This window comes from Daphnia pulicaria, chromosome 2 (genome assembly GCF_021234035.1).
Source record: "Daphnia pulicaria isolate SC F1-1A chromosome 2, SC_F0-13Bv2, whole genome shotgun sequence".
NCBI classification, from domain to species: domain Eukaryota; kingdom Metazoa; phylum Arthropoda; class Branchiopoda; order Diplostraca; family Daphniidae; genus Daphnia; species Daphnia pulicaria.
This window is the reverse complement of record NC_060914.1, coordinates 313,316-337,949: the sequence shown is the minus strand read 5'-3', so window position 1 is coordinate 337,949 and position 24,634 is coordinate 313,316. Positions and strand designations below refer to the sequence as shown.

General features: G+C 44.6%; 2 protein-coding genes across 3 annotated transcripts; both read left to right on the top strand.

Annotated features, from left to right (window-relative positions):
- The first annotated feature begins 666 nt into the window (after positions 1–666).
- LOC124326979 (putative GPI-anchored protein pfl2) lies at positions 667–16,441 on the top strand. The gene is made up of 7 exons (XM_046785728.1): positions 667–1,251; positions 5,819–8,133; positions 10,141–10,474; positions 12,491–12,719; positions 12,786–13,354; positions 13,431–14,916; positions 15,029–16,441. The coding sequence occupies exons 2-7, from the start codon at positions 6,124–6,126 to the stop codon at positions 15,231–15,233; spliced, it is 4,833 nt and encodes a 1,610-aa protein (XP_046641684.1). The 5' UTR covers positions 667–1,251; positions 5,819–6,123; the 3' UTR covers positions 15,234–16,441.
- A 1,430-nt stretch (positions 16,442–17,871) lies between these two features.
- On the top strand, positions 17,872–24,530 carry LOC124327284. 2 transcript variants are annotated; one of them, XM_046786278.1, is made up of 6 exons: positions 17,874–18,059; positions 19,583–19,718; positions 19,786–20,022; positions 21,152–21,298; positions 23,938–24,192; positions 24,272–24,530. In XM_046786278.1, the coding sequence occupies exons 2-6, from the start codon at positions 19,628–19,630 to the stop codon at positions 24,298–24,300; spliced, it is 759 nt and encodes a 252-aa protein (XP_046642234.1). In that variant the 5' UTR covers positions 17,874–18,059; positions 19,583–19,627; the 3' UTR covers positions 24,301–24,530. The 2 variants fall into 2 exon arrangements, with proteins under 2 accessions (XP_046642235.1, XP_046642234.1); XM_046786279.1 differs by lacking the exons at positions 23,938–24,192; positions 24,272–24,530 and adding an exon at positions 22,306–23,694 and having other exon boundaries at positions 17,872–18,059.
- Positions 24,531–24,634: the final 104 nt, after the last annotated feature.

Genomic DNA, 24,634 nt, shown 5'->3' with positions numbered 1-24,634 from the left:
GTGTTTTTTCACCCGCCAGACATGTTTGTGCTTTCTCGTCTATTGACTTTTGATATCTCTCCGCTTTTCTTATTGTCGCCGATCGATGACGCAATACCAAAGGTCCTCCCTATGGCGCAACGCTAGAGATTGGCAATTTAACCCCCGCAAAGCTTTTCCCGCATGCGACAACGCTGCATATCAGCCGAGAAAGAATAATAAATAAGAAAGAAAAGGCCAATGCATATATAGATAGAGACGACGACTTTCGCTTTGATCGTTTTGTTTGGTTCCATTTTCCTTGTTTTCCCGACATTGTTGAGTGTCGACAGGGGCCAATAACTTTTGTGTGTGGAAAGGTGGGGAGGGGGGGGGACTGATGTTACGTCAAATCTACACACGAAAAGCTCTTTATTATGACATAGCTCGTCACGCGGGAGCAGTCGTAGGCCATGCGTAACTGTCGATTGAGACGCAGTTGCGGCGACGAACGGAAGTTGTCGGCCAGAAAGTTGTTGTAATCGCCGCTAGATGGCAATCGCTCGTCCGGCCGACGACCGTAGGGTGGGCCGTTAGTAGCGGGAGGAATGATGAGGGAGGGTAGGGAAGTGGGTGGAGCTTGGGCGCGGGGGCTATAGCGGGTTAGGCAAGAGAAGGGGGAAGAAAGTTCGTGAGTGAACTTCACGCAGCCAGCATAGGCAGAGTGACGGAGCCAGTACTAGTAGTCGAAGGGGGAATAACGGAGAGAGAGAAGAGAAGATTCCCGTTCCGCATCACTCCCCCCCATTTCTTCTCTTCTTCTTTTCTTCTTCTTTCGTTTTTATTTCAGGTCGTTTATTTTTCTCAGTTCCTTCTTCATCACCTCTTCTTTTCCACACGCAACTCACCGGGAAAAGAAAAGAAAAACCCAAAAGAAAAACAACTTTGTGTGAGAGAGAAAACGGTGCGGTCGAAATATTTCGGCCGTCGCTTTTTTTTTTCTTCTCCTTCTTCTTTCCCCCTCTTCTTCTTCTTCTTCTTCTTCTCTCGTTCGTTCGCTCTTTTTCGGATTTTTCCTTGCCGTTCACGAGAGAGAGAAACGACCCGCCTCCCCTCTCGTCCGACTTGTCTCTGGCCGCCCAGTCGTCAGTCTCTCTCCGAATGTGTGCGTGCAAGCGTCGTCGTGCGTGCCGTCTGCTTGCGCGCCTCTGTGTCGTGTACAGTGTACAGTGAGTGGTGGTGGCCTTTTTACCAGTGAAATCATTTCGAACCACAAAATAAAAAGACTGCCAGGTGAGTTTAGTTTTCTTTCGTCCGGGTGGAATCATGTCGGAATTTGAGGTACACAAGTGAGTCCGAGTTCAATCGAGCACATTCACCGTCTTGATTAGCTTAGCCAACAGCTTCTCGCCGACTAGTTATCTCGAGTTATGGTACATCGCCGACTTTTGCTGCTGTCGAGTGGCTGGCCCGTTTGCGTGAGGGACTCTCGAGAGTTGATATATACACGCGGAGAACACAAAAAGGTGGTGATGTTGACAAAAAAAGGTGCCGAGAGAAAGTGCCAGGGAAAAAAGATCGTAGCGACGACATGAGGAAAAACAAAGAGCAACTTGCTAGAGAGTTAGCTGAATCAAGAATGCGCAACAAAACACAATGACACAAGTGTGTGGAACAACTTTAGGATAATCATTTGAGAGAAAAGAATAAGAGGGGGAGATAAACATTTGATTTCTCAACCGGAGAAAATGGAGAGAGGAGGCCATAGGGTGGTGGCAGCGGGTGGAAAATATCCTCCCTACTACACACACACACATAGACAACAACCAAGAGATATCCGGGGCCGGACAACGCCCCTATATACATTCACTAGCAACTATGTGGCCCCCTTTAAAAAATAGTTTTTCTCTGTTTCTGTTTGAAAAAAAAAAAGAAATTGTACTATACTATATACTATCTGTATAGAATAGATAGTCTGTGAACAACACACAACAACAGCTTATTCTTTTTCTTTCCACGAATTGTGTGGTGTACTACATAGAGAATGCCTGGGATATATAGTACCAAACTATTTACGAGTTCACAACAACCTTCTTTTTCTTCTTTTTGTTTTCGACTGTTTTATCATTTGGATTACGCCCCAGCAGTAGGAAAAAAAAAGAGTTTCAATCAGCCTAATTCGCCTCAGTGGCCCAGAATTGATATACCCGAGTGTCTAAATAAAATATAGAGATTTTCCCCCTAACATTTTGGCTGGACCAGTGGACATGGTCTTGTTGTTTCGGTTGCACGATGACGTAGTCGAGCGATTCCAGATGGACATTCTCTCCTCCCAACTTTTCTTTAGCCACACAGTCTCTCTCACCCCCCCCACAGACAACAGGCACACTAACGACATTGATTTCTAATAGATAAGAACCCGCATTTGTTGTCTTCAATATTGAACATGTAATAAAAAGGGACTCTGTTGTTGTTGTTGTTGGGCACAGCCAAACACCGAAAAGGTTTCCGACTTCCAGTTTTTCCCTACGCCAACATTTCTCACCCCCCTTCGTCGCAATTGCTTATCGTTTCCTCTTTCCGTGTGACGACCGACCGACTGGGAAATGAGAAGAGAATAAGTTTGTTGTATAGGTAAGGGGAGAAGGAGGAAGCAGGATATAATAAGAGCTAGAACCAGCTGGGTGGAGGCTATAGTCCAACAGCCCCCGTGAGTACTACTATACAATGTGTATAGTACGTCTTCCTATATATGTGTACACCCTCGAGCTAAAAAGCCGCTGTCGCGTGCGCTATACACCACCCATTTCCTCCCGACAGCCCCTCACTTATTACCAATGACCCATCTCTCGATACAATGGGGGTGGGTGGGAGGAGGAGGAGGGAAAAGTCAAGAAACAAGTGAGGTCCAAAAAAGAGTTGGACAACAGCAACAACAGCAGCAGTCGAGAATATCGGGAGAAAAGCTTCTCTCTACAGCAGCAGCAGCAGAGTAGAGTTCTTTGTATAGTTTCTTTTTCTTTTTGTGTTCACCCCCCCCAACAACTGCAATCGCCATCAAAGGATATTTCACTCGCTTCCATTTTCAAACAGTTTCTTGGAGGGGGATCATCATCCCGCGACATTATTCTTGTCTCTATTTTTCGCCTTTGTTGTATTCACATTCACGCAGTCACTATACTCGTCTTATTTCCTATTTTGTATTGAAAAAGAAAAATAAAGACTTGGGGCGCGTCTGAAAATCGACCGACTTGCATTAGCTATTGCTTATAGTTGAGAAAGAGCATCTAAATACGGCCAGTGAGCTATAAGGGGTTGTTGTTGCCGGGCCGGTTGTAACTTCATTTTTTGTTGTTCGATTTTTGGTTGTTGTTTTTTTTTTTTGCCCGAGTCCCGGGGTTGTATAGTTGTTGGACTAGGCAGATACAAGTGTGTACTAGTAGTACTGCTGTTTCTCTTATATAGAGCCATTCTCTCTCTCTCTCTCGCTTGACGCTCTCTTTGGCGTGCCAGAATGATAGAGCAAAGGGATGGCCCGGTTTGGTCACGCCACCCAACGATGATGAAGCCCAGCCAGCCCAGTCAGCCCAGCCAGCAGAGTGCATAAAATTTTCTCTCTCGCTTTTTTTTCTCCCTTTTTCTAACATGCCTGCCAAGCACACAGAGATATACACAATAGGTATATAGATAGAGTGAATAAATGTGCACACACTCTGCGCGTGTTTGCCCCGACCAATAACCCCCTCTTCTAAAAATAATAAAACACTGTAAGAAAAAATCAGAAGAAAAACAAAACACAAGAAACGTGTTTATTTAGCATAACACATTTACAACGAAACGCCCGCAGACAGCAGGTTGCACACATCGCGGCTCTTTTTCTATCGTTCGTTGTGTATACCGCATTTGAAATATAAAAACAAAATACCTTGATATCGGCTGGCTCTGCCATTTCCATCTTTCCACACACGTTCGACCGGGACCATCTTTTTTATTTTCATTTTTTAGTAAATCGACTTTTTCTTTTCTTTTTTCCAATGCCTGACATTCCGATCGAATTCTCGACATATTCGCCTAGCTATAAATAAGTGAATGACGTCGCTCCAGTTCGTTCCCCGAAAATCGCAGTGTGTGTGTGTGTGTAGTAATCCGACTGGAAAATGTTCAATGAACTTTTCGGGTTTGTGTGGACGACGACGTCGAGCACCGGAGAGAGATATACTATTCTCCGCCAAAAAAGTTCATTGATCACTTTTGTAAACCGATCCAAACTCTATTGTGTGTAGTGGATATGCCTGGAGGGCAACTAGAAACTTTTCTTCTTTTTCGTGAGCGTAGCGCATATAGGACTAGAGGATAAGACCAACTGGGAAGTGTGTGTAGGGCCGGGCGAGCGTGTTGGAACAGGGCGTCGTGAGCCAACGGGACAAATCACCTTGGGCGGTGTTGGGACCCAAAGCGAACAACACGAAGAAGAAGAAGAAGAAGAAGAAGGAAGGAAGAATAAAGAGCAAGAAGAAGAAGAAGAAGGAAAAAGTGCCCGGGAACGGCATCTCGTGATCATCGGGAAAATGTAAACGCAGCGTCGCCAGATCTCACGTTTAGACCTCCCTATTTATTTGCACGATTTAAAAAAAATACTTTGGTGTGTGTGTGTGACAGAAAGGTAAATTTTTTTCGGGATTCCATCCTCTTAACCGAGCGGATGATGTAAGAGACGGGCGGGAGTGGAGATCTCTCTTCCGTCACGGATAATTTCATCGTGACTTTATGAACTTTTAGCACCGGAGCAGCCGCCACCTTTTGAGTCATAAAAAGAAAAAGGGGTTGCTGGGGTGGTAGTGGGAGGGAATATAAAAGGTAATAGCAAAAAAAAGGGGCCAGCAGCAGCAGCACCGACATGGACGACGACAGAGCAGATTGCATTCGATTATCGATGGTTGCTGCTGCTGCTGCTGCTGCTACTGACTGGTTGGCTTCTTCTTCTTGGTCGACTTTTTTATTTTCAGTGGGGGGGGGGGCGGTTATATTCTCTTATCGATCCGATAGAGCTCCTCCCAGCTTCTTTGTTCGCTCCCGAACTGCTCCCGAACACACACTGCGCTCTCTATATATACAGGAGAGCTACTACTACTACACACAACATACACTACTCGTTGCAACTTGCCAACTGCTCTGGCACAAGTCTATATAGCACACAGAGAGAGAGAGAACACCATTCGATCGATACCATCTCCTCGGTGGTGGTGGTAGCAGCCTATATATACTTATGTAGCTTAACCCCCCGTAGTATAGTATAGAGCATGCCCGACTCTCTCTCTCTCTCTCTGTACTGCACACACATCCCATTAGCTAGCGTGCAGCATTGAATTCAACCGGAAGGAATAATGGATTGCTTAACGACACGGCTGACACATCTGCCGCGGCAGTGGTGCAGCATCCGAGTTTTTGGCTACTGTCGAAACACGTCGTATTTTCTTTACAGATCTCAATTGTTTCCGTCAAAACGTTTTGAGGCGTTCACTCGCTCCTGCAATCCCCGGCAATCCCATCAATCGGATTTTTCAAAAACCGCTAAATGTGATTGACTGGCGCTCACGACCAATTTCTTTATTTTAAATTTTGCGGTTTATTTGAATGATGTTGGATCTGCGTCAAAAGATGTGTGTATCAATCAGATGTATGTGTAGATGATGTAAGTTGTTAACGGGACGATTTTTATCCCGGGATGTCGTTATATCCTTTGAAATGTCGCTCCTTTGTTCTTCTCGACTGATTTACTTTGACCCGATTTATTTTTTCCTCTCTTATCTTTTTCCAACATTTTTCTTATTTTCTTATTTTCTTTTCGGAAATCCAACAGGAATCTTTCATAAAAAGGGGATCCCCCCCTTTTGAGTCTCTGCGTGACTGAGTCGAGGAAAGACGTGACCCGCCGTTGGGGCCGTGTGGCGTCGTGTCATGCCACGTCATCTCGATTGCGTCGACGTTGAGCGGAGCGATTGAGAAAAAGAAGAAGAAAAAATCAGGATGTCGCCGAGGCCGGAAGCTTGTTGGCTGTGCTGCCTGGTCGTCGTTCACGACTGCTGAAGCAGTTTGCAACGGCGGTACAACACACAGACACAGACACAGACACACGGGCGGATTGTTGTTTGAAAGAGGGAAGCGATGGGCAGAATGGCCACTCGTCGGACGCCGTCAAGTAGCAGCCGACGTCCTAGAGGACCGGTCGTGAGCGACGAGTCGGCAGCGCTCACGGGGAAGAAGAAGAAGCGGGCCGTGAAAATGGTCACCCACCCCAACCGGACGGCGCTCTTGCGGCGGATCAATCCCAAAGCTTCGCGCAAGAAACTGGCCGGCAGCGGAACGTCGCTGATGGCCGACATTCCGTCGGCGGCGGTCACCGCCAATCGATTACGCATGTCCAACTTTCGATCTTCGCTCAGAAAGAAAAACCCGACGGCCAAACAGACGGGCAAGAAGAAGAAGAAGATGACGTGTGGCAAACTGCTGCGCAAGGAAGCCAGGACGGCCAAAAAGTCGTCGGTGGTTGCCGTGACTGCGACCGGGAAGCAGACGGACAAGAGTCGGGAACGGAAGAAGAAATCAGGATCGTCCAGGGCGGTGGTGACGTCATCGCCCCTGATGGTCTCGTCGACGACGACCACCACGTCGACGGTGTTCGCCTTGATCTCGACCAGCACAACGTCCAGCAATGTCGATATCAGCAGTGCGGCCAACGGCCTGGTTGGTGTCGGTGGCAGCCGGCAGCTGGCCATCGCCATGTACCAAGAGCGCCAGGAGAATGTGGACCATCATCCGGCCGCCATCGCCGCCAGCCACAATTCGAAAAAGGCCGGCCAGCAAGCTGCTAAAATGACTTGCGATCTGAAGCATATGGTCGAATCCATTGAGCGAGTGGCTTCCGGCCAGCCATGGATCGACACTTTGGTGGCGTCTGACAAAATTAGACACGAAAGCAACAGCAGCAGCAGCAGCAACTCTAGCAACTCCAGCAGTATTTCCAGCAGCAGTTCCAGCAGTGACAGCAGTGACAGCAGCAGTTCCAGCAGTGCCACGTCATCCGGCCAGTCGTCTTCCAGTGGCAGAAAGACAAAGAAGAAGAAGAAATACAGCCAGCAGCAGTCAATCCATCTACGTAATCGCTCCGTCAAGAGGAGCGAGCCGGCCCAATCTCCTCCGGCCAGTGGCTCACGTCGACGGCCCAACCAAAGACGCCGATTGGCTTGTCTCAACGCCATGGCCAAAGTCCATTGCCTCTACGAGAGCGAAATCCGCCAGCCGCTGGCCAACAAAAATTCGGCCGTTCGGGCCCCGTTCAGCGACTCGGACGATTCGGACAATAGTGACGACAGTTCCAGCTCCAGCAGTTCCAGCAGTGAGCCGGCCGTTGATAAAAAGGTGAGCGACAACAACCGGAAAGCGGCGGCCGCCAAGAAGAATAAGTCGCCGGCCACCACCAAGACGAACCAGCAGCAGACGAATCGGAATAATAAGAGCAGCAAGAAGAAGACGACGGAAAGAAAGCGGCCGGCCGCCAAGCCGGCCAGTAAAAAACAACGGCAGTCGATGGAAGTGCCAGTTGTCGATCTGGCTGCCTTGGTCATGCCCAAAAGGATGGCCAGTCTCAATGCCACGGCAATCTTGGCCGCCAGTTCACAGCAGTGGCCGGACAGCCCCAAGCCGGCCCGTCGCGGTAAACCTCAATTGCTCTTGTCCAGCGACTCTGAGGAGGAGGAGGAACAAAAGCCGAAAAAACCACGTGAAACCAAAGTCATTCCTCATTCATCAGCAGCGACGCCATTAATAGCCAATCGCCAGCCGGGCAATAAATCCAAATCGCCCGCCAATAAGAAGAAGCCGGCCTTAAAGATCAAAAAGAATATCTCGTGCGTCGAAACGGCCGTGTCGACGTCTTCCAACAGCCAAATTCTACGCCTCTCGGCCAACATTTTCCAGCACCAGGAAGTGCTGGACGGCCAGCAGACGACCACCACCAAGAGCAGCAGCACCTACCACCAGTCTCTGTCATCTGGTGGCGAGAACAGCAGCGGGAGCAGCAATGTGACATCATCGTCAAAGACTTTCCAGCAGAGTCAAGTGACCACCACCAATAAAGGACCTCGTCCGTCCTCGACCGATTCGCCCGGCCTTCAGGTCAGTTTTTAACCTTTTCTTTCTCTTTTTGGGTTTATTGAATGAAATGATTGATATACAATTGCCGATAATATGTCGAATGTCAATGGTCGCCACAAAGGGACCTGTGGGTCTGCCCTCCCTTGAGGGGTTTCGGGACCAAGAATCACGACTGCGGCATCGCTGTCACGTGAATCGATCGGGCTCTGTAAATACATATACTACACACGATCTTTTAAATAATCATAAAGAGCGTGCATAGTATAAGGTTTTTGGCTTTTTATAATCTGTCCATTAGACGGGATGCGCGGATGGAATAGATAATGAATCCGGCAGCACAACCAATTGGGAATCGGGATGGGACGCTTCTGTTTTTGACGGGTCGGGTCACTTGAATAAAAGTTAAAAAAAAGGGGGGGGGGCGGGATCGACAATTGGATGTGTCATGAACCGACGACAGTCGGCAGTAGCAGCGCCTTTGCGGTTTCGTCGCATCTTTTAGATCCCGTACTATCGAATTCCCCGTAGGCGCGTGATAGGTATATGTATTCAGAGTCGCTCTTTTATATTTTATCATATAGCCTTTTTATTTCTCTCCATGGTGACGATTTGATCAAATCATTTCGCCATATATCTCAACCACCGAAACCTTTAAGGCTATAATCTACCGCCAAGATAGCATTATAAGCTGCTGCCGCTCTTGCATCATCGCCGTTTCGCGTTGGCGACCGCGATCGATAGGCATTCAGGCCCCTGGACATTATATTAATAGACGCATTGTACACATGCATTGGTCTATAGACTATACTGTATATGAGAGGGGGAAACAAAATTGAAATGAAATCTCTCTATTGAAAATGACGTTCTTATAAGGGATTAAAGACTAGTGTATATAGACAAGCAGAGATTCGGCGCACGTATATAATACTTCCCCCTCACATTAATAGGCTTACATATTTGCCATCGGTACGTAACAAGTGGAGTCCTGCGTACAACTCAAATAGAATCTATATCTTATAGACGTTTGAGAGCTTCGCTTTTACGTCAAAAATCCAAAAGGACTCGATTGTACGGGCTCTTCTTTAGTGACTATCTCTCTGCCAATATGTGTTCCATACAAATAATTATATTACCAACCAGTTGTCTATGCACAAACACTTGTTTTATGTATATATACCGTCAGAGTGTGGTAGTAAAAAACAAACAAGGGCGATTACAATCATGTCAATGTCTCCGGCTGTGTCAACCGAAAGAATATACAAGACAGAGATATTATTTACAGACAATAACTCCGGGTAGGGGGTGATGTAGTGATTGCTTGTGTGTGTTTGACGGGCGGGGAGGTTAGATGCGACCAGACGTGGGCCAACAACGTCGTCGAGCTGTTGGATCATTGTATTCATTGTGCCCGGGATCGTGATAGTATATAGTCGGCTCTGTCGGGCGTGTGTGTGTGTTATTTGTCTCTCAGCTGCCAGCGGCAGGATCCCAGGTCCTTCCCGTTAGATTGTTGTTGAGGTCTTGAGGATGTTGTATAGACTCTTGAGAGTGATGGGCGTGCATCTTCATATTTGCCGGGCGGAAGAAAACAAAACACGATCAAATATATACACCCGAACCCGAGTGCCAATTGAAAAGAAGCGCCATACTTGTCCTCCTTTTTCATTGGCTCCAGACATGTAAAACATGTATCGTGACTAGGGTTCGACAACCCATTTCGGCCATTTTTTATATGATACTATTATTATTATGATGATGATTCGGTTTCCTTCTTATTGTTACATCGCGGTCGTGAAGTATATCTTACCTTGGGTATTAATGGCGGCCATTCGCTCTCCGACCGTTAGCGAGTTGTTGTTGTTCTTTCTCCTTCTGGTCCGGTTTTGGCAACTGCGGCCGCCACCAAGTTGATGGCGTTGATTGCCCTTCCCGTTTCCCGAAATTGCTCATTTATTATTTTTTCTCTCGTCAATGTTATGTCTTAGTCTTTGGCATTTGTTATTGACTGATTATCTCTACTAACCGCAGACACAACAAGCCAAACAAAAGTCGCCACACACTGACGTTGTCGCGGACGGTTACAATCCGCTGGGCGCTTTGTACAACATGCGACCGCCGAATTTGCAACAACAACAACAGGAAAGGGCGCCATCACGGCCTCACGAACAGCAACAACCGTCTCAACAACAGCAGCAGCAGCATCAACACCCCCCAGTGACGTCGGAAGTGTCTTCGTCGACCAACTTGCCATTTCCACCGTCGAGCGGGAGTAGCATCATTTCCGGCGGGCATATCATGACTAAAGACCGCGACAAGAGTTGGTCATCGGAACGAGTTGCGGCCACAACATCTTTACCTTCAGGTCAGTCACACTTTTCTTCTCAACATTTATTGGAACACGACAACAACAATGACGACAAAAAGAATAACAGCCGTTTTTGTGTCGGGTCGGGAGTGAACCCGCACGTCGATGCAATCAGATGATCGTCCCGATCTCGTTCCCAACACACACAAAAGGTTTCGCGGTAAGAAAGATGTAAGAAAGAAGAGGGGCAGATGAATAGAAGATAAAAGAGAAGGATGTAAAAGAGAGAACGAATGAAAGTTCACTGGCCGAAATTGCTCTAGCTGTGTGTGTACATCTACTACCAAGTGTGTATGGGGCCTCGGTTATTGTCAGCTGTTGTGTGTGTGAGGGGCGTACGTTGTACTCGGCGGCCCGCTACACAGCCAACAACCCGGGTTGTTCTTCTTTTAGTTCCCCTTTTCGCATTGAGGACATGGACCTTTTTTCTTTTTCTTTTTGTTTGATTCTCCCGTCGTCGTCGTCGTTCTCGTTTTTTCTCACTGGCGTCAGTAGACAATGTGCGGGAAGAGGGGGGGAGGGTTAGAATAAAAAGTGGCCGGGAAGGGGGGGGGAACCTGGCGTTGTGACGTCATTTATTGGTATCGATTATTTAGACGTGATCGATCGTGATGACGTCGGCATACGATTAATTAATCCCTGCCTCGTCGTGGTCTCTCTCACTAATTATTTCTTTTCTTTCTTTCTTTTCTCATGTAAAAAAGAAAATATATATCTACTTTTAGATACTGTCGAGTCGGCTGTAAAAACATGCTGGCATTTTGTCACAATTCTTGATTAAGTTTGCATGACCTCACGATCAAAACGAGTTCACGTTGTAAAATCACATTTTCAGCAATCGCCTTTTATTATTAAGAAAGAACTGGAACAAGATACAGACGATTTTGACGATTTTATGTTGCGATTTCTATCGGCGATAAAAGAAACAGCCAGCGTGTAAATCGATAGTTAAAAGTCGGGAGGGAAAAAGAAGGAGGGGTTGCCCCCCCCCTCCCTCCCTCCCCGTGTGAAACTCGCCTTTACCATTTAGTTTCCGAACGCTAGAGGCAGTAAAGGCGCGAGACGAGACCAGTCACAGCAGTGTGTGCGTCGGCTCTGCATGTGTGCAGACACACAAGTTGGCGTGTTTTTTCTTTTACTTCTGGTTGTGTGTGTGTGTGTGTGTAATCAAGAACAGCTTCCCGTTGGGATAAACTAGTAGACAACTAGACATTCATAATCAAAAGAAGACTCGCCATTTCTAGATCTCTTAAACCCAAAAAAATTTGTGTCAGTTTTGTGTTCCGCGTGTGCACTCGATTCGTCTGCTTCGTCATCATCACGTGAGTTTTGTTCATTAACTACTGCGTAGTTGCCATTGCCCATGGAATGATATTCTATTGTTGTAACACACACACACTGATCTACCGGAATAGAAAGGAAGGAAGTGAAGTAGATTTGTTTTTTTTTGGTTATTGAAAATAGTCACGGTCACACACAAACTTGGATCGTGTTTGTTTGGCTGTTGGTTTCAAACCAGTCCGTGACCAAAGTCATTTGCAGTGATATAGTAACAGAAAAGAATAAGAAGGAAAACCCGAATTCGAATTGTTGACCTTGAGAAATTCCCCTATGACAAGAGGGCGTGTTTAGAACATTATAACAACGTTGATAGACCAAATTCCCCTTTGGCATTAGCTCATAACAAAATGTTTTGGCGCCAACTTCTTTTTCATTGCGAACTGCCTGTTCGAGGTCGTTACGTCATGCCAACGTCACAGATACCTTTACCTTGCCACGAACGTTGTGTAAGGCCTTTTACAATTCAACTGTTAGTCCCGAGTCACCCAAGATAACACTGGAATTGCGTCTTAAACTCAGTTTCTTTCTCTCGTCATGACAAGTCATCACGGCAGCGTTGCCAACTAGAAAAATATATAATAAATCTTTCGCACTGTTTTGTGTTATCTCTCGCGCATCCGTGATTTTTTGCTGACCCCATCAATCTTACCATGTTTTTCTCTCATCTGACAGTGACCTTTGGTGGAGTGCCGTTAGTGCTCAGCAATCCGATCCAGGCGGCCGAATCGTACATGACAGCAGCGGCCCGTCTGGCTCCGGCTTTTTCTCTGTACCGACCGCCCGTCGACATTCCGTACGCTTCTTTTTATCCGCCACCTCCGCCACTTTATTCGGCCGCCCATTTTGCTGCTGCACCTTCCTATTATCGCGGGTTCGCCTTGCTACCACCACCCGGATCAGGGTAATTGAATAACTCGCTCAAGCTTTTTTATTTTAAAAACATTCAATGATGATATGCCCTGCCCAGGTTTGTTCCAGTGGCTCTGGCCGATAGTTATTCGGCTTACGCTTTGGCAGCGCCTCCTCCTCTGTTCGGGCCGACCAACGCGGATCTTGCTCATTACCTCCATCGGTACCAGACGCTGGGTCCTCCACCTTGTAGCCCTCTCACTCGTTACTTGCCTACACCCAGCCCGTGCGGATTGGGACCTGACTGGAGATTGGCAAGAGATTCGAGTCGATCCGTCGTCGAACTCTCGTCATCCTCGACCATGCACGACGACCGCAATCCGCTTCCTTTGGCCGCCGCCGAAGCAGCCTCTGCCAGTGGAAGCACTAGTGCGGCTGCAAACAATGGCGCTGGAACTGGAAGCGATAACAATACCTGCCCTAAAGTTGAAGCTGGCAGCACAGCATCTTTAAACCATCCCATGCTGCTCTCGTCGTCGTCGACCAGGAATTTCTGCCCGTTCCCTGGTGGCCCAGCCATGGCCAGCTCAGCGGCTTACGCCAATCGTTGCATCAACGCCAATTGCTCCTGTACCGGACAGTCGTCACCGAGTTGTCCAAAAAACGTATTGGCTGGACCCCTTACTGGTACACACGATTGTGAAATTTTCATAATTCTATAAGTTTTAAAAAAACATTTTTCTTTTCTTTGTGTTATGTAAAGGTGAGGGTAAGAGGTCCGGGCCGAATTCCATATCACATTCAGTGATCCCTCATCCCAGTTGTCAAGTCGCGTTAGTTCAGCCTCAAATAAGTGGCGGAGGAGCTGGTAGTTCGAGCAGTTCGCCGGCCGTCCCGTCTTTGCTTCCTGAACTTTTACTCCACGCCACTGGGCCACTGGAAACTGCTGCCGATCCGCAGCCGACGTCTACTACTACCTCCAGCCCAAAAAACGGCATCCATCACGAAGCAGACAGCAGAGAGAAGAAGATGGAACAGCAAATCAACAACAATAACAACAACAACAACAATAACAACAATCGCAAGAGGAAATCGTTGTCGGGTGTTTTTCCGCCGAGTCCGGTTTCGTCTCGCCTGCGCAGTCGTGTCAGCAGCGTCAACAGCGACGGCGGCAACGCTGGATGTGGTCTCGAAAACTGTTCCAGGACGTGCTCTTGCCAATACGTCACGGAAACTAGCAGCCATGTCCGCCATCCGGCGACCAATGGAAGAACTTCTCCGCCCGAGTCCATATCGCTGACAAAGTTGGACAGCAACTTCAACACCAACGACTTTTCGGATGAGCTTCACTCAACGCTCAGTGGCCAGCACAGTCAGGCAATGAAGAGGCGACTCGGTTCTGACATTATTATCGGCATGGAATCTGATAAAACTTGCAGCCAGAAGCAAAGGCAGAGGAAAAAGCTGAAGCCGACGCACGAGAATGGCATGGACTTGATTGGCAAGTTCTGCGATCCTTCGCTGGTGGTGACAACTGGTCTGAGACAATCGGGGCCAAAGAGCGACGTGGACAAAAAGTGTCGCGAAAAGCCCAGCTGCCTCCTGCCGGATGTAGTCAAGAGTCGAGTGATGGACGATCCTCATCTTATTAGGAAAGTGAACGGCAAGAAAACAATCAAAAGCATCGCGAAAATGAAATATCACAAAAATGTGCGAGCCTCATCACCGGGTCTGCGATTGGGTGCCGACAGCGATGGTACACACCAGCCGCCGGCCATGAAATTGGAATCGAGACGTGGTGGATCGAAATCTCGTTCGCCTCTCATTCCGCCCGTTTCGAGTTCCTCTCCCGCACTCCGCTGGTCCAATGGCTGGTCGTGGGAAGGGAACAGTTTTCAGTCATTGGTCCACTTGAGGAACGAGGAGCTGCCCGTCATGCGGAAGTGCTACCCGGCCATGAGACACACCCAGGGCGACATCGTGCGGATGCGTGACTGTATTCTCCTCAAGTCGGGACCCAAAGCCAAAGATTTGCCGTTCGTTGCGAAAGTTTCTTCCCTGTGGGAGAATGCCGACGACGGCGAAATGATGATGTCCCTCCTCTGGTACTATCGACCGGAACACACGGATGGCGGCCGGCGGACGACGGATCTAGATGATGAAATTTTCGCCTCCAGGCATCGAGACGTTTGTAGTGTCGCTTGCATTGAAGACAAATGCTACGTTCTCACCTTCAATGAATACTGCAGGTGTGTAAATATTATTATTTTTATGGCATTTTGAGAAATTAAGTGTCGATTTTGAATGTGTCGTGCCATCTATCGGCCAGTTTTGAAAATATGAATTTTTTTGAAATCGAAGGTATCGGAAGCGAGCCAAGATGACGGAACAAGGATTGCCTCCCCCTTCCGGCGTCTTGATACCTTCAATGACGAGTGAAACGTCAGAATATCCTCGGCGATTACGCTTACCACCGACATGTACGACGACAACGGCCGATCGGGTGTTTCTGTGTCGTAGAGTCTACGACTTTCGTCAAAAGCGTATCGTGAAATATTCCATCTAGGCAACGGTCGTTGATTGGACAAGCCTCAAGAATCGAGTCGAAAGATTTCGATCTACTCTTTAGCCCTACAATAGAAATGATTCATCTCGTGTATTTTTGAATTAATTAAATGTCAGCCGAAGGCGGGCTGACTAATTAGGAATTGATAAGAACTTGATACTATTCTGAACTGGTGGTGCAGAACAAGAAAATGCAAGCAAAAAAAATCTATAATTTTAATTGAAGAGAATCCAGTTGCACCGAATTCTTCCTAAATCCACGACCGGTTTCTCCTCATTGCCCCCCCCCCCCCTTTTAAAAAAGAATTATGGTTAATTTATTCTTCTGGTTTTGAAAAAGCATGTTAACAGCATGTTCCTCCCCCGTCGGTTCAATTTGTTCTTCTGATTGTCTATAAAAAGAAACAAACAAAAAAGATTGTTTTCGTGTTGGGTCATATCACCATAGTCACTCGTTATTTTTCCCCCGGAAGAATTTTCTCTTGATTCTTTCATCCCATCCTGGATTATCTTGAGATTATTCCCCTTTCATCCTGTTTTCGTTCTCGTTCATTCGGTCCTTCGGTATATGTAAAATGTGCACACACTCCTGTTTTTTTGTTTATCCTCCTCCTGAAATCCAACCGGTCGGTTTGCTGTTGGTCGAATTAATTCCCCGCTTAAAAAGCAGAAGTTGATAACTCTTGATTTTATCTAATGTCTTCTTGATCCAAGATATCATCAAGGCTGTGTCCTTCAACCAAACAAGATTGTTCCCATTTGTTGCACAACCTGTCTTTCAAAATGAGAAGAAGGTTGTAGAGAAATGCCTCGTATTGTTAATTCTCCTTTCTTGAATTATACCCAATTATTTGGTCTTAACTTTTTTAGTTTTGAGTGTAAATGAATCGACGAGAACTTGAAAACACACACATATTACACACACATTTAGTTGAAACGTTTACCTAAATTGTTGAATTCTTATAACTGGTATTTCATGCGTTTAAATCTCCCCTTGTGTGCTGTAAACAACAAAATAGAAAATAACTTGCAAATGTTGTGTAATGTCTGCGTAACGTCGAGAGTATCAATTCAATTTTTTGTTCTCGTTCAACTTTTTTTTAATTAAAACAAATTTTCGATTCTCTTTTTCTATGATGTGTTGAAGGGTATAGTTTTTGTCGGAGGTGAAGATTTAAGCATAAAATACAGAATTATAGACTTCGAGAATATTTATGTCAGTTGTTATTCATAATTTATGTATTTTTTCCCCCTTTTCTTTTGCGCGCAAAACAATTTTTTACAAGTGTTTTAACGACGTGAGATTAATTTTTTGGGCGGATTCCAATGACGGATGACCCCGTTAACTGTCGCGCCACGAGAGAATTAACTCGCGTTAGATGTTGCAATCAACAGGGCTCCTCCCGGTCAGTTCAACCGGAGCATACCTTCCGTAAATGATACGATGCTGCTTGGCAAGCTCTCTCTCGCAAACTCCCGTTCGCGGGAGCTGAGCGGTTGTTTTGGAACCGACCGACTGCAATGTAGTATAGAGTAGTAGTTGCCTACAATTCGGCAAAACACGCGCGTCCCGCTCGTTCCCGGAGGGACATGATTGTTGACTCTAACATCCGCTAAGAATAGCTTCTGCTGAACGCAGATATTTTTAAATGGTTTCTTCTTTTCTTCCAAAAAGAAGATGGACTCAATTGAGGATAGAAATCCAGGAGAACCAATGCCACACTATAGATAAAAGCGAACCAAGTTTGCATGCATTATGCAATTTTAGAATCAATCGTCTGCGGTGAAGAACAAATTCAATTGAAGCTTTGGGATGAGATCAAAGACGGCTTGTCTCTTCGCTTCGTAACAAGCCAAAAAGATTCGTGTAAAAAGGGGTTGGGAAATTGGTCGCGCCGCCTGTTGGAATGAGGCCGGCCCAATCATGCGTATTAGCTTAGGCATCGTTCCTAATAATCTGTCTAACTATCTAGTAGCCTAGCTGGTACGAGTCCAATTTTTTTCGCCATTTAACCTTTGATATTCTGAATCGATTGAACCAGAACCCAAAACTCAATGACCTTTTCATCAGATTCGAACTGTGAGGGGTTTTGGCGCCGGTGAGATCTGTCGAAAAATTAAATTCACGATTTCAAAAAGCACCGGCAACTAATTAATGTTAGGTAACGCAGCTGATATGGGAAGGAGTTCAAAGGCATTTTTTTTTATTTGAAGGGGAAAATAAAAAAAAGCTAATATTACAGAACCAGTTGCCGCTCCTAAAATGGGCTCCGCCGCGTCGGATTACATTCTCTGCTGGTCTTTTTCACATCCAGCCTCAGCACCAACAAACTATCCCCGTGTGCTTCTAAGCTGCTACACTATCAACTCTTTGCGCACACCGTTCCACGTATGAAAAATAATTTTGTTTTTAAATTTGTAATTCAACTAGTGTATTTAGTGGAGAAGGGCGCCAACAATTGCTTTCTTGTTTTCCGCCCCGCCGTTTGGTTGGAATGGCAAAAGAAAAAATTAGAAACAGAAACGAATGAGAGCATCGCCAATTGCAAAGTTTTGCGTCACAGCGAAGCGCTGCCCGGGGAATTGAGAGGGCGTCACTTTCCTCTCTGCTTCCGCTCCAGCGCTCCTAGCTGCCCAAGTATCTCTCGCTCGCTCGAGTCTTCCCACCATCACCATTCCCGCAGTAACTTGTTCAGCGGCAACGGTGACGGTCAGAGACCACAGAGATCAGCTGAACTCATTTAGACTTGGTTTGCATCTTTGATCTCTTCAACTGACTCCGACCAGTCGTACGGTCTCATTCACTTTTTTCGCCTAGTCAAATTTGGTAAGTCTTCTTTTTCTTACATTTCATTGATAAACGGATATTATTTTAATGTGTGATAACCTGCACTCCAACTGACGAAACTCATTTCAAACCGAGTCCCCGCCAATTGTTTTCTAGACTTAACGCCATCTAGTTGTGTGATATAAGAACTTCTTACGATCCGCTGTTTTTGAACGACGAAATTCCGAGTCGCTTCGACCGCAGCCGATGCTTTTTTGTTTTAGATCTTTATTAAAATTAAATCCAAAATCATTGAATTTAAAAAAAAAGGTATAGCCAATGCGCATGGTGTCAAGGGCGAGTAATGCGACGTGTGCGAAGAACCCAGAAGATATTTCGCTCAGTGTCTAAATATAGCCCGAGCCTCATTTTGTTTCTTTTTGGGTCCCTACCATTTTCTTTTTTTCCTTGCTGGTCAAGCTAGTGGAAAGCGCGTGCAGCATACACACATCGTCGAGCGATTTTTTCACGCTGCTCTTGTTTTTTTGTTTTTCCCGTGAAGGTGAAAGACTTGCCGAGCGGCAGCTAAAATTCCAAGAGGACGAGATGAAAGGTATAAAAAGTGGCGGCCGAAAAAGCGGCAGCTGCAACTCTGTAGTCTTTTAAATCAGAAGAAAGGACACGCCCTAGTGCAGCAGCTTTTTTAGAGATGGTCCCGGATCTCTTGTCGAGCGATCGACGATGCATATATACCTTGTGTAGTAGATGGTCTAAATAGTCTAGCGCGAATGGTTCAGCTCGACTCGGCCATATAGCAACAACAAGGAGCGAAACTGGAGCAGTCCACCTAAATATAGAAAAAGGCCAAATCATTCATTTGACACGATAACGCTTTGCAGCTGTCTTCGTTTTGAGCACTTTCGATTATACAGACTAACCTTTCGGGAGCCAAGCGTCAGCAGAGATGATCCTCAGTGGATGCTGATGTGTGAGAAAGTGATGGGATGAAAATCCCATCATTATTATTTTTTGGTTTTTCACCGCTGTGATTTCACTGCTCAGGAATCCAGCCACTCTAGCGCATTTTTCTCCTATTAGTCTCACTTACTATCTATATTATTCTTGTGAGTGTTGTTGCCAGACTCTCTAGTTGCCCTTTTCCATCATTCATCTCTCTCGTATTTTTAGCTCTTTGTTTACCACTGTCGTGTCACGGTTGTTGATTATTTTGTATAAAAGTAGCCAATAGACTCCGTCTCCCTCCAAATGCGGAGATGGGAGCCAAGTTCTCGTGGGATGCGTCATTAGGGTATGTTTCGCTACACCCGATCATTTTTATACGCTCAAAGTCAAATAGTTAAGGTCGGCTACGGTTTTGGTTGCTATACCCACAGCAGTAGCTTATGCTTGCTTTCGCCCTGACTTTATTGGTCGTCAAACTCGGTCATCCGTTAATTGTCTGATAAAGAGCAAAAGTTGGATATTGCGAATCAATTTAGTTTATAGAAACGTGCACCTGCTTATCAACCCGAGCAACTTTCAAACTTAATTATTAAACAATATGCTACTAATAAAATATATAGGTGGATATTTGTCCCGTTTAAACCCAGAGCAACTCTACTATCAAAATGAAAAGACATATAGAGTGGTTCACTGGACCCGATCAGACGTTGAAGGATCGCTCTCGGTTCTGGACTTGGAACATGCGCGGACTTCATGGTAATTTTCGATTTGATGGAAAAATAAAAATAACTGCATGAAAAATATAATGATGTGAATGATGCAGGCGATATGGATACAAGATACGAGGGCGATCGCCGTTCATCAACGCATACGGGACCTGCAGGCCGTCACCTCTACACTAGCTCAGAGCCGAGCGGTTTCAACTTCCGTCCACTAGCCTCCAACACCTACGGCTACCACCCGAAAGGTGTTTCTCTTCATCGTAGACCGGAAGCCGGACTAGCCGCCCAGCACGCCTTGGCTCACGAAATGGCTCCCGTCGTGGACAACAAACGCCCTAGTGAGTAATACTAGTCTACTAGGCATCCATAAGATAGACATTTTATACATATTTCCCATGTAAAACCATGTCAACATTGATTGCCCTCTTTGCCAATCTAGTACTGACGATACCGCTAGTTTAGTTTGATCTTATTATTCGGTTTTATTCCCTTTTATTTAGTTCTATTTGGTTGATTTGATTCAGTTTTTTTAACCCATTCGTTTTGATTGAATATTGTTTTTTAAAAGACAAATTCAATAAAAAACTCGATGATAAATTTGAGTCGATTTTTTACTCATTTTCGCAATCTGGCAATGGAAATCATCTTCAATTTCACAATTTGCAGACTACAATTTAGCGAACGACACATGAGTCATGAAACGTTTTTCTTCGTAAGCATTATTAAAGTGTAATTTGATTTGATAGAGTTGAGTAAAATAAAGAGCTTAGAAGTAAATACTAAAAGTTATAGATAGAACATGAAAAGAAATTATAAGTTGTGGACTTCACAACAGACATTTTAATATTTTGGCAGGTATGCTCATCTTGATTTTGTAAAACTTAGTGTGAATTCTTTTTAATCTTAAAAGCTGGCAGACATAGCTTTCTTTCTTGTCAGAGGCCAGGCTAAGCCCACAATGTCCGAATTAGAGGGAAAATGATGAAGACATTTCAGACATCTCAGAGTTTTCTTGTCCAACATCATCCATGTCAACAGACTCATCAAAGTCACTTAGTAGTTATCGTTGGTGAAGCAACTTAAAAACTCTGAACTACGTTTTCATCTTCAATACATTAAGGACTAGGAGTTTTATTAAGTTTTCTTTTAAAACTAAATTTGCCAGCTTTGTCTCACCATTCCAATCGAAATGCGGGTATGTTGAGATATTTGTCGAAGTATTCGGTTTGGAACGGGAACAACCAGCAGAACAATGCCAGACAGTTATTTATACTCGAGATTGCAATAACAGCTTGTACGTGATGGATGAGCGTCTGGAATCGGCGTTGTTGTTGTAATTTTAATATTTATTGCTCTTGATAGAAAAGATAACCTCTGTCTCGGTGAAATAGTTGGGCAGCTTTTCTTTATCATCCTTTCTTTTGATTTATTTCTAATTGATAATTATCCCTCTTGTCTTTTATACAGACTGGTCCACATCGCTGAAACCGTTGGACGACGTGATGCTGATGCGCGAACCCCGCTCGGCTTCGGTCCCCCCGCGCCGTTCCATGCTTCCCGCTGGTAGTTCCCTTCGCGGCATGCCGATCGATCCGGCTCTGGACGACTTGCTCAGTGAGTTTTCCGAACTCCGATTATCACCGTCTCACCGTATGCGGCCCAGGTTTTAAAAAGGGTCCGAGGCATTAATCAATGTAGAAATCAGCAATGACAGCTATACATTTACTGCCAGGACTGACGAGACACAACAAACAAACCTAAAAATTAAAATCAAACAAACAAACAAACAAAAAGCTGTCTATACACACCTTTTGACCTCTTTTCTCGTTTTACTTTTAACACATTATTCGACACTTTGGCTTGTACAAAAGTTCTTCTGATTCGAATTTTCTTTTTTTTTCTCTCGCTTGTTTGTTGTCGTCTGCAGTATAGCAAAAGTCAAGGTCCCTCTTTCGTCAATCCTATTTCTTAATTTAATTTTTTGGCGAGTCAAATGTCGAACTCAGCCATTGGCTCGTCGTTCGACATTTGACTGTTCACCTTATAAATAGGACCCCTTTTGACTTGTTTCTTTTATCCACGAAATAATGGCCGCTTTTTCTTTCAATCTTACGTTTCCCGCGAATAATCCTGTTTGAGCTTGAATGATATACAAAAATGATCAACAACATATAGCAAGTCTTCGCAATCAATACAGATGGCCACTACAGCTTGAGCCTATGATGATGACACATTGACTGAATAATGCTTAAAATACGACATATCTGCGATCTTTAATATTTCACTCGGTCACACAGGATTTAGAATATTATACTATACTAGCCTAAGCCACAATTTATTCAGTATAGGATTGTAAAAAAACGATAGTTGTCCAACTATTCTCCCTTTTCGTGAGAGCCACCTTCTTTAGCCCCAAGACTTTTTAATACGAACCGATTGGAGAATAGTTCAACTTATGCTAAATATCGTATTAAGTTGCACTAGAAGGCCAAAATTATAGTTTAATAAAAAAAGAGCATAACAAAAGTAGAGAGAAACAATTGAGGTTGAAAAAATGGCAGATTTAAAACAATCAAGTTCCCTCCCCCTCCTCTACATATATTACCATTTGACGTGTGAAGATAACCGGACCTGGTCAGAGACGCGTACCGCTTCGCCAGAAGAATTGGATGAAGCCGAGAAGGCCTTACACAAATTGAAACAGATTGTCGGCTTTTGTAAGCCATACGACAGACACTGTCATAACGCAATCGGAAGCGTTGAAGATATCCTCCGTAACGTCGAAAGGAACTCCGAGAAAGCTGCTATGATGGCCTCCAAGTTTTCTCCTGAACCGAAATCTGTCAAATTCGACCCGCGTTACATCGATTGATGTATTTGGCTTGATCAAAACTTTTATTTTTTTATTTTTCACTTGTTTTTTTTTTCTTCTTTATACCTATCTGACTTTTAAAAATGTCATGATTCATTACAACGTACATCATAGATTTTGTTGTAGCGTAGTTTATGAATTAGTTCAAGGATTATAGCACATCTTTTATAGTCAACTCGCTGCCCCTTCATACCCAGAACAATTTAGACGTCTCGAATGTTCATCATTCTTTGTAAGTCTGCTTCTTATTTTTCCTTCAAGCCTTACCATCTGTTTCAATACATCGACTGACCAGGGAATTGAATCGCTAGTAGGATTATTTTTTATTTCAACGTGGCGGCGTTAGAGTACACAAGGATTTACGTTTATCGATTAGGAGTTATGGGCTTATACAGTATTACTAAAGAATATGTATTAGAAGCAGTATTATGTCCCAATTCACGTATATTTAGTTCAGTTTCGTTGCAAGTAATTGTGCTCTGCAGTGCTGAGACCGAAGGTTGGAATCATGATTGCACTTAAACAAAAATATGATTTGTCCTTTTCTTGATTGTTTTAAAGACTTAGCAACAATCCGTTATACACGACTTACTATAGTAGCGTGCCACGTTGTCTCACTCTTCGTCTTGTCAAAACTGAGACCTTTATCAGCATTGAATATAGTCTACCTTTAAGTGTGCTAGGTTATGCCTGGTATGTTTGATTGTTGGATTAATATGTTTATAGAAAACATGAACCCCAGTATTTAAAAAATGCATGTGTATTGTATCATTTGCCTGTAATTTTTTCCCCCAGCAAATTAAGAATCATATTATTAACGAGGGTTTGGTTACTTCCTGCGAAAATACATGGGATGTCATTTTTTTTTTTAAATTCAACAGCAGATTAAAAATTTGAGCTTATGACAACCCAAGTGCTGATTCTTGCAAAGGTGTACAAGATTCAAAAGAAGTTGCCAATCCCTTGATTTCCGGTTTGTCACTCCTTTCCTAGAACGAGCATGTCGTGCCGAAAATCTTTTTCCTGGTGCATGTCATGAATAATAGCTTGAGTGTTTTGATTTAGTTTTGGACAAAATGGTTTTCAATTAATTAATTTAGTAATCATGCATCTCAGGCTTTCCTGCCTCCCTCCCCACCAAAAAAACTGGCAAACTTTGAGAGACTAAGCGTGTTATTAGCTTAGAATTTTTTCAAAATTGTGTAGTGACAATTACCAGAAATCAACTACAATATACATAGTAAAGGTAATGTAGGTGAGGCATCAAGGGCAGTAGACATGAATTCAACAGCCTTCATTTTATTTGCAAATGTTCAGTCTTCAGTGTCTAATTTTCCCCCTCAAATCATTGGGAAACATCTTGAACCCATCGTCAAAATAGAGCCTCGTCTGATTTTACCGCGACGTGGTTTGGCCAACCGGCTTTGGCGACCCAGTCTTTTCTTGGACGATGACGCCTTACTTAAACCTAATTCTTGGATTAACGACCCTTGGTGGCACAAATATCCCGAGTTGCGTCCACTGGACCTTGCTACCGTTCCTTGGACTCGCCCACCATCTTCTTTACGCACGAGCTATCTGTCACCTATCAAACGCACCTACGTCTGGGGTTACCGCCATCCCCTTCGGCCATTTGGTAAGAATTGATTACAAGCGTTTTATTTTCAATAATTTTTTTTTGTTTAACAGAAGATTTGTCTCTCTATTCATTATAGGCTACAATTCATGGGAATACCGCTATTAATTGCTCTAACATGCAATGATTCAAAGTGGACGGACGGAGTTTCAAACTCGGAACACTGCATAGAACCCTCTATCGCTCACTTGGCTTCTTTCCGTTTTGAACACCTTTATTGCCTTCTTTAAATTTTTCGCGCTTTTGACCCTAACTTTAATTGATACCACAAAGCCTGCCAAAAAGCAACTTTGTCATCTACTGCGATTCAAGACATATAATACAAAACATTAACATAACTGGAATTTGTTTTGTATTTTTTCCTGTTATTGCACATTACAATAAAAGAATTCAGAATCGAAATAGCTAGAAAAAAGAAATAGCTACTCGATTGAATCACGCA

Excerpts from the sequence above, each read along its gene's own strand:
- LOC124327284 (XM_046786278.1), top strand. The coding sequence starts at position 19,628 with ATGAAAAGACATATAGAGTGGTTCACTGGACCCGATCAGACGTTGAAG. Across the intron at positions 20,023-21,151 it reads CGTGGACAACAAACGCCCTA|ACTGGTCCACATCGCTGAAA; the intron begins GTGAGTAATACT and ends TCTTTTATACAG. Across the intron at positions 24,193-24,271 it reads CCATCCCCTTCGGCCATTTG|GCTACAATTCATGGGAATAC; the intron begins GTAAGAATTGAT and ends TATTCATTATAG.
- LOC124326979 (XM_046785728.1), top strand. The coding sequence starts at position 6,124 with ATGGGCAGAATGGCCACTCGTCGGACGCCGTCAAGTAGCAGCCGACGT. Across the intron at positions 12,720-12,785 it reads CTACCACCACCCGGATCAGG|GTTTGTTCCAGTGGCTCTGG; the intron begins GTAATTGAATAA and ends TGCCCTGCCCAG. Across the intron at positions 14,917-15,028 it reads ACCTTCAATGAATACTGCAG|GTATCGGAAGCGAGCCAAGA; the intron begins GTGTGTAAATAT and ends TTGAAATCGAAG.